Source organism: Dendropsophus ebraccatus, unplaced genomic scaffold, assembly GCF_027789765.1.
Source record: "Dendropsophus ebraccatus isolate aDenEbr1 unplaced genomic scaffold, aDenEbr1.pat pat_scaffold_2199_ctg1, whole genome shotgun sequence".
NCBI lineage: Eukaryota > Metazoa > Chordata > Amphibia > Anura > Hylidae > Dendropsophus > Dendropsophus ebraccatus.
The window spans coordinates 5279-14756 of NW_027209644.1; the positions used below are offsets into that span (position 1 = coordinate 5279).

A 9478-nucleotide genomic window follows, 5' to 3' on the forward strand; every position below is an offset into this window, starting at 1 on the left:
GACCTGGGCACCGGGTGGGGGGGGAGACCTGGGCACCTGGTGGGGGGGGGGGAGGGAGAGACCTGGGCACCGGGTGGGAGGTGGGGGGAGATTTACATCAGGGGACATAGCGGTCAGATCAGGAGTTAGTGGTGTTTATATGCGATGGGTCTTCCCCAGCTACTTGCTGCTCCAGGTACCAGGTGGTAGTATGAAAGAATTGTTTCAGTTTGTTCCTGATATGAAGGGGAAGAATAGGGATGAATCTTTCCCAGGTGCGGAAGAACTTCTGCCCCCTCTTTTCTTTAAGAAGGGAGGATTCTATCCAGTCCATACGGGAGAGGTATACATGGTGTCACATGGTGTGCGGAGCGTTTATATCAGCAGTGTAAATGGTTTTGCATAGAAGAGCATCTTCTTATCCCGCACTAGTCGTATGGAGGAGTCGTCTGTGAGGAGACTGAAGAGACACCACTGAGGTGTGAGGGTGCACGTGAGCTGGAGATGAGTGGAGAGGAAGGCTTTCATCTGCTTCCAGAATGTCTGGATATGTTGGCGGGAGCACAGGCAGTGAAGGAGGTCGGTGTGAGGGGCACCACCCTTGGGGCAGGTATGGTCCGTGGTGTTGCCTATAAGCGAGCCTCTGTGTGGGGATATGTTGGCAGGAGCACAGGCAGTGAAGGAGGTCGGGGTGAGGGGCACCACCCTTGGGGCAGGTATGGTCCGTGGTGTTGCCTATAAGCGAGCCTCTGTGTGGGGATATGTTGGCAGGAGCACAGGCAGTGAAGGAGGTCGGGGTGAGGGGCACCACCCTTGGGGCAGGTATGGTCCGTGGTGTTGCCTATAAGCGAGCCTCTGTGTGGGGATATATTGGCGGGGAGCACAGGCAGTGAAGGAGGTCGGGGTGAGGGGCACCACCCTTGGGGCAGGTACTATCCGTGTGTTGCCTATAAGCGAGCCTCTGTGTGGGGATATGTTGGCAGGGGCACAGGCAGTGAAGGAGGTCGGGGTGAGGGACACCACCCTTGGGGCAGGTATGGTCCGTGGTGTTGCCTGTAAGCGAGCCTCTGTGTGGGGATATGTTGGCAGGAGCACAGGCAGTGAAGGAGGTCGGGGTGAGGGGCACCACCCTTGGGGCAGGTATGGTCCGTGGTGTTGCCTGTAAGCGAGCCTCTGTGTGGGGATATGTTGGCAGGGGCACAGGCAGTGAAGGAGGTCGGGGTGAGGGGCACCACCCTTGGGGCAGGTATGGTCCGTGGTGTTGCCTATAAGCGAGCCTCTGTGTGGGGATATGTTGGCAGGGGCACAGGCAGTGAAGGAGGTCGGTGTGAGGGGCACCACCCTTGGGGCAGGTATGGTCCGTGGTGTTGCCTATAAGCGAGCCTCTGTGTGGGGATATATGTTGGCAGGAGCACAGCAGTGAAGGAGGTCGGGGTGAGGGGCACCACCCTTGGGGCAGGTATGGTCCGTGGTGTTGCCTATAAGCGAGCCTCTGTGTGGGGATATGTTGGCGGGAGCACAGGCAGTGAAGGAGGTCGGTGTGAGGGGCACCACCCTTGGGGCAGGTATGGTCCGTGGTGTTGCCTGTAAGCGAGCCTCTGTGTGGGGATGTGTTGGCGGGAGCACAGGCAGTGAAGGAGGTCGGGGTGAGGGGCACCACCCTTGGGGCAGGGTATGGTCCGTGGTGTTGCCTGTAGCGAGCCTCTGTGTGGGGATATGTGGCAGGGGCACAGGCAGTGAAGGAGGTCGAGGTGAGGGGCACCACCCTTGGGGCAGGTATGGTCCGTGGTGTTGCCTATAAGCGAGCCTCTGTGTGGGGATATGTTGGCGGGAGCACAGGCAGTGAAGGAGGTCGGGGTGAGGGGCACCACCCTTGGGGCAGGTATGGTCCGTGGTGTTGCCTGTAAGCGAGCCTCTGTGTGGGGATATGTTGGCGGGAGCACAGGCAGTGAAGGAGGTCGGGGTGAGGGGCACCACCCTTGGGGCAGGTATGGTCCGTGGTGTTGCCTGTAAGCGAGCCTCTGTGTGGGGATATGTTGGCGGGAGCACAGGCAGTGAAGGAGGTCGGGGTGAGGGGCACCACCCTTGGGGCAGGTACTATCCGTGGTGTTGCCTATAAGCGAGCCTCTGTGTGGGGATATGTTGGCAGGGGCACAGGCAGTGAAGGAGGTCAGGGTTAGGGGCACCACCCTTGGGGCAGGTATGGTCCGTGGTGTTGCCTATAAGCGAGCCTCTGTGTGGGGATATGTTGGCAGGAGCACAGGCAGTGAAGGAGGTCGGGGTGAGGGGCACCACCCTTGGGGCAGGTATGGTCCGTGGTGTTGCCTATAAGCGAGCCTCTGTGTGGGGATATGTTGGCTCTGACCTATTTTGTATGACCTCTCCCAGTAAAATGCTGAAGGGAGATGTTTGTTTGCCGTTTGGACGGCTTTTATGATGTCATGAACTGTGACGGGTACCACCAAAGTCCAGTATGAAAGAGACTTTGGTAGGAGTATTTCGAGGTCAGCCACCGGTAGGATTTGGTGATCTGCTTATCTTCCAGCTGCGAGGTGGAGTTCAGGTTTAAGAAGGGGTCTGACCAGTCTCTGAGGAATTCTGTAAGGTTTTGTTGATACAGCTGTAGGCTTGGAGGTAGTGGAAGGGATGGGGGCCACCACATCATGTTCCCTGAAGGTGTATGGGCGTTTGCTGGTGTGTTGACTGTGGCAGACGATTTAATCCCCCACTCTGCCATCTATGGAACATTGGGGGGGGCTGGCTTTGGTGGAAGTTGTGGGTTGTTTGTCAGTGTTAGTAACAGCGAGTGCTGGGGGTTAGGGGAGAGAATATGTCGGCTTTTGGTCCAGGTTCTCCACGCTGTATGGAGGAGCGAGGAGTGAAGGAGATTAGGAGGATTGTGTTATCCAGTCTCCTATTATTCCTAATTGTGCTGCTAGGTTATATAGCAGGATATTGGGGACGTTGATGCCTCCGTGTGACTTGTGTTGGAGTATCAGATGTATCTTCTCTGTCCGCTCATCCTCTGCCTATGCATATTCTCTCTTGTTCTCTTCTAAAGCCTTTTCTCTGTTCCTGCATATTTCCTCCTTCGCCTCTTCTCTGTCCAGGTCAACGCTAATCCTCTCTGACCCCTCCTGTCCCTCATGTCGGTCCACCCTACACCTCATCCTCTCTGACCCCTCCTGTCCCTCATGTCGGTCCACCCTACACCTCATCCTCTCTGACCCCTCCTGTCCCTCATGTCGGTCCACCCTACACCTCATCCTCTCTGACCCCTCCTGTCCCTCATGTCGGTCCACCCTACACCTCATCCTCTCTGACCCCTCCTGTCCCTCATGTCGGTCCACCCTACACCTCATCCTCTCTGACCCCTCCTGTCCCTCATGTCGGTCCACCCTACACCTCATCCTCTCTGACCCCTCCTGTCCCTCATGTCGGTCCACCCTACACCTCATCCTCTCTGACCCCTCCTGTCCCTCATGTCGGTCCACCCTACACCTCATCCTCTCTGACCCCTCCTGTCCCTCATGTCGGTCCACCCTACACCCTCATCCTCTCTGACCCCTCCTGTCCCTCATGTCGGTCCACCCTACACCTCATCCTCTCTGACCCCTCCTGTCCTAATGTCGGTCCACCCTACACCTCATCCTCTCTGACCCCTCCTGTCCCTCATGTCGGTCCACCCTACACCTCATCCTCTCTGACCCCTCCTGTCCCTCATGTCGGTCCACCCTACACCTCATCCTCTCTGACCCCTCCTGTCCCTAATGTCGGTCCACCCTACCACCTCATCCTCTCTGACCCTCCTGTCCCTCATGTCGGTCCACCCTACACCTCATCCTCTCTGACCCCTCCTGTCCCTCATGTCGGTCCACCCTACACCTCATCCTCTCTGACCCCTCCTGTCCCTCATGTCGGTCCACCCTACCACTCATCCTCTCTGACCCCGCCTGTCCCTCATGTCGGTCCACCCTACACCTCATCCTCTCTGACCCCTCCTGTCCCTCATGTCCGGTCCACACCTACACCTCATCCTCTCTGACCCCTCCTGTCCCTCATGTCGGTCCACCCTACACCTCATCCTCTCTGACCCCTCCTGTCCCTCATGTCGGTCCACCCTACACCTCATCCTCTCTGACCCCTCCTGTCCCTCATGTCGGTCCACCCTACACCTCATCCTCTTCTGACCCCTCCTGTCCCTCATGTCGGTCCACCCTACACCTCATCCTCTCTGACCCCTCCTGTCCCTCATGTCGGTCCACCCTACACCTCATCCTCTCTGTTCCTGCATCTTCCCTCATTTTCCTCTTCAGAAGCCTCTTCTCGGTCCACCTGGCCATCCTATCTGTCCCTGCATATTCTCTCCTGTTATCCTTGGATGTCTCTTCTCTCTCCATCTCATGTTTATCCTCGGATGTCTCTTCTCTGTCCTTCTCCCGTTTATCCTCGGATGTCTTCTTCTCTGTCCTTCTCCCGTTTATCCCCGGATGTCTCTTCTCTGTCCACCTCCACTTTTTCACGGATGTCTCTTCTCTGTCCATCTCCCGTTTATCCTTGGATGTCTCTTCTTCTATCCATCTCCCGTTTATCCTCGGATGTCTCTTCTCTGTCCACCTCCCATTTATCCTCGGATGTCTCTTTTCTGTCCAACTCCCGTTTATCCTTGGATGTCTCTTTTCTGTCCAACTCCCGTTTATCCTTGGATGTCTCTTCTCTGTCCACCTCACTTTATCCACGGATGTCTCTTCTCTGTCCACCTCACTTTATCCACGGATGTCTCTTCTCTGTCCACCTCCCATTTATCCTTGGATGTCTCTTCTCTGTCCATCTCCCGTTTATCCTTGGATGTCTCTTCTCTGTCCACCTCCCATTTATCCTTGGATGTCTCTTCTCTGTCCAGGCTCCCGTTTATCCTTGGATGTGTCCTTCTCTGTCCATCTCCCCTTTATCCTTGGATGTCTCTCTTCTCTGTCCACCTCCCGTTTATCCTCGGAAGTCTCTTCTCTGCCATCTCATGTTTATCCCTCGGATGTCTCTTCTCTGTCCATTTCACCTTTATCCTCGGATGTCTCTTCTCTCTCCACCTCCCCTTTATCCTCGGATGTCTCTTCTTTCTCCACCTCCCGTTTATCCTCGGATGTCTCTTCTCTGTCCACCTCCCGTTTATCCTCGGATGTCTCTTCTCTGTCCATCTCCCGTTTATCCTTGGAGTCTCTTCTCTGTCCATCTCCCGTTTATCCTCGGATGTTCTTTCTCTCTCCACCTCCCGTTTATCCTTGGATGTCACTTCTTTGTCCATCTCCCGTTTATCCTCGGATGTCTCTTCTCTGTCCATTTCACCTTTATCCTCGGATGTCTCTTCTCTCTCCCACCTCCCGTTTATCCTCGGATGTCTCTTCTCTGTCCATTTCACCTTTATCCTCGGATGTCTCTTCTCTGTCCACCTCCCGTTTATCCTCGGATGTCTCTTCTCTGTCCACCTCCCATTTATCCTTGGATGTCTCTTCTCTGTCCACCTCCCGTTTATCCTCGGATGTCTCTTCTCTGTCCACCTCCCGTTTATCCTTGGATGTCTCTTCTCTGTCCTTCTCCCGTTTATCCTCAGATGTCTCTTCTCTCTCCACCTTCCGTTTATCCTTGGATGTCTCTTCTCTCTCCACCTCCCGTTTATCCTTGGATGTCTCTTCTCTCTCCACCTCCCGTTTATCCTTGGATGTCTCTTCTCTCTCCACCTCCCGTTTATCCTCGGATGTCTCTTCTCTGTCCATTTCACCTTTATCCTCGGATGTCTCTTCTCTGTCCACCTCCCATTTATCCTTGGATGTCTCTTCTCTGTCCACCTCCCGTTTATCCTCGGATGTCTCTTCTTTCTCCACCTCCCGTTTATCCTCGGATGTCTCTTCTTTCTCCACCTCCCGTTTATCCTCGGATGTCTCTTTTCTGTCCACTCCCATTTATCCTTGGATGTCACTTCTTTGTCCATCTCCCGTTTATCCTCGGATGTCTCTTCTTTCTCCACCTCCCGTTTATCCTCGGATGTCTCTTCTCTGTCCACCTCCATTTATCTTGGATGTCTCTTCTTTGTCCATCTCCCGTTTATCCTCGGATGTCTCTCTCTGTCCTTCTCCCGTTTATCCTTGGATGTCTCTTCTCTGTCCTTCTCCCGTTTATCCTCGGATGTCTCTTCTCTGTCCTTCTCCCGTTTATCCTCGGATGTCTCTTCTTTCTCCACCTCCCGTTTATCCTCGGATGTCTCTTCTCTCTCCACCTCCCGTTTATCCTCGGATGTCTCTTCTCTGTCCTTCTCCCGTTTATCCTTGGATGTCTCTTCTCTGTCCACCTCCCGTTTATCCTTGGATGTCTCTTCTCTGTCCACCTCCCGTTTATCCCCGGATGTCTCTTCTCTGTCCACCTCCCGTTTATCCTCGGATGTCTCTTCTCTGTCCATTTCACCTTTATCCTCGGATGTCTCTTCTCTGTCCATTTCACCTTTATCCTCGGATGTCTCTTCTCTGTCCATTTCACCTTTATCCTCGGATGTCTCTTCTCTGTCCACCTCACTTTTATCCTTGGATGTCTCTTCTCTGTCCACCTCACTTTTATCCTTGGATGTCTCTTCTCTGTCCACCTCACCTTTATCCTCGGATGTCTCTTCTCTGTCCACCTCACCATTATCCTCGGATGTCTCTTCTCTGTCCACCTCCCCTTTATCCTCGGATGTCTCTTCTCTGTCCATTTCACCTTTATCCTCGGATGTCTCTTCTCTGTCCATTTCACCTTTATCCTCGGATGTCTCTTCTCTGTCCATTTCACCTTTATCCTCGGATGTCTCTTCTCTGTCCACCTCACTTTTATCCTTGGATGTCTCTTCTCTGTCCACCTCACTTTTATCCTTGGATGTCTCTTCTCTGTCCACCTCACCTTTATCCTCGGATGTCTCTTCTCTGTCCACCTCACCATTATCCTCGGATGTCTCTTCTCTGTCCACCTCCCGTTTATCCTCGGATGTCTCTTCTCTCTCCACCTCCCCTTTATCCACGGATGTCTCTTCTCTGTCCACCTCACCATTATCCTCGGATGTCTCTTCTCTGTCCACCTCCCGTTTATCCTCGGATGTCTCTTCTCTGTCCACCTCCCGTTTATCCTCGGATGTCTCTTCTCTGTCCACCTCCCGTTTATCCTCGGATGTCTCTTCTCTGTCCATTTCACCTTTATCCTCGGATGTCTCTTCTCTCTCCACCTCCCCTTTATCCTCGGATGTCTCTTCTCTCTCCACCTCCCCTTTATCCTCGGATGTCTCTTCTCTGTCCACCTCCCCTTTATCCTCGGATGTCTCTTCTCTGTCCACCTCCCGTTTATCCTCGGATGTCTCTTCTCTCTCCACCTCCCCTTTATCCTCGGATGTCTCTTCTCTCTCCACCTCCCGTTTATCCTTGGATGTCTCTTCTTTCTCCACCTCCCCTTTATCCCTCGGATGTCTCTTCTCTGTCCACCTCCCGTTTATCCTCGGATGTCTCTTCTCTCTCCACCTCCCCTTTATCCTCGGATGTCTCTTCTCTGTCCACCTCACCATTATCCTCGGATGTCTCTTCTCTCTCCACCTCCCCTTTATCCTCGGATGTCTCTGTTCCGATCTCTGTGGTTTTGGGGCTGTTGACTGGAACCCATAGAGGATCAGTGATTATGTGTTATATACGATAATGGTGGACGTGTAAACCTCAGCTGGTCTGTAGCGGGTCACTGATGCCCATCATCCATCCATCATCCATCCATCATCCACCCATCATCCACCCATCATCCACCCATCATCCACCCATCATCCATCTATCATCCATCCATCATCCATGCATTAACCACCCATCATCCACCCATCATCCATGCATTATCCACCCATCATCCATGCATTATCCACCCATCATCCACGCATTATCACCCATCATCCACCATCCATCCACCCATCATCCATCTATCATCCATCCATCATCCATGCATTAACCACCCATCATCCACCCATCATCCATGCATTATCCACCATCATCCATGCATTATCACCCATCATCCATGCATTATCCACCCATCATCCACGCATCATGTGACACAGTCCCTATATGGTTAACACCCGACCTTAGGGAACCTCTGATTCAGTCTGAATCAGTTGTTTCCAACCCTGTGTCTCTGTGTGGGGGTCTCTATATATGGGGAGTCTCTGTATCTGGGGATGTCTCTCTATGCAGGCTTGGCTGTGGTCTCAGTCTATCTGGGGATGTCTCTATCTAAGGATGTCTCTGTATCTGGGATGTCTCTATATATGGGGATGTCTCTGTATCTGGGGATGTCTCTCTATGCAGGCTTGGCTGTGGTCTCAGTCTATCTGGGGATGTCTCTATATCTGAGGATGTCTCTGTATCTGGGGATGTCTCTCTATGCAGGCTTGGCTGTGGTCTCAGTCTATCTGGGGATGTCTCTATCTAAGGATGTCTTTGTATCTGGGGATGTCTTATATATGAGGATGCTCTGTATCTGGGGATGTCTCTCTATGCAGGCTTGGCTGTGGTCTCAGTCTATCTGGGGATGTCTCTATATCTGAGGATGTCTCTGTATCTGGGGATGTCTCTATATCTGAGGATGTCTCTGTATCTGGGGATGTCTCTATGTGCAGGCTTGGCTGTGGTCTCAGTCTATCTGGGGATGTCTCTATCTAAGGATGTCTTTGTATCTGGGGATGTCTCTATATATGAGGATGCTGTAATCTGGGGATGTCTCTCTGTGCAGGCTTGGCTGTGGTCTCAGTCTATCTGGGGATGTCTCTATATATGAGGATGTCTCTGTATCTGGGGATGTCTCTCTGTGCAGGCTTGGCTGTTGGTCTCAGTCTATCTGGGGATGTCTCTATATATGAGGATGTCTCTGTATTCTGGGGATGTCTCTCTGTGCAGGCTGCGGTCTCAGTCTGGGGACAGAGGGCTGTCTCTCCTGCCGGGTTTGGCGCCTTGTGTTGCGCTCTCGCCTGCTCCAATCTGTCACCGCTCGGAGGCCGCGCTCTCATGGTGTCTCGTATAGTGTTGCAGATCGCCCCCCCTCCCCTGTCAATGTGACAGTCCACAGCTGAAGGCCAACTCCGCCACTGTCTCGTGGGATGTCCCCGAAGGCGACATTATCATGGATACGCCATCTCTCAGCAGGTAGGGTGGTTCTCTCCAGACCCCTCTGCACCATGGAGGGGCCTATAGCTCATACTGAGCCTCCTGCTTCATGAGTGGAGAAGCGTCAGGAAGGTGGCGCCACCTGCTGACCTCACTGCCGACCCCCATCACCTGCTCTCTACAGACCCCCCCACACCAGCTCTCTACAGACCCACTACCCCACCACTGCTCTCTACAGACCCCTCCACCACCTGCTCTCTACAGGACCCCCCCACACCTGCTCTCTACAGACCCCCCCCACCACCTGCTCTCTACAGACCCCCCCACCACATGCTCTCTACAGACCCCCCCAC

At 53.5% G+C, this 9478-nt stretch overlaps 1 protein-coding gene across 1 annotated transcript; it reads right to left on the bottom strand.

The window, feature by feature from the left end:
* Positions 1 to 4530: 4530 nt before the first annotated feature.
* On the bottom strand, positions 4531 to 5317 carry LOC138775849 (RNA-binding protein 25-like). The gene is made up of 2 exons (XM_069956048.1): positions 5103 to 5317; positions 4531 to 4708 (listed from the first exon to the last, which is right to left on the bottom strand). Exons 1-2 carry the CDS (start codon positions 5315 to 5317, stop codon positions 4531 to 4533), a joined length of 393 nt encoding a protein of 130 aa, XP_069812149.1.
* Between the last annotated feature and the right edge of the window lie 4161 nt (positions 5318 to 9478).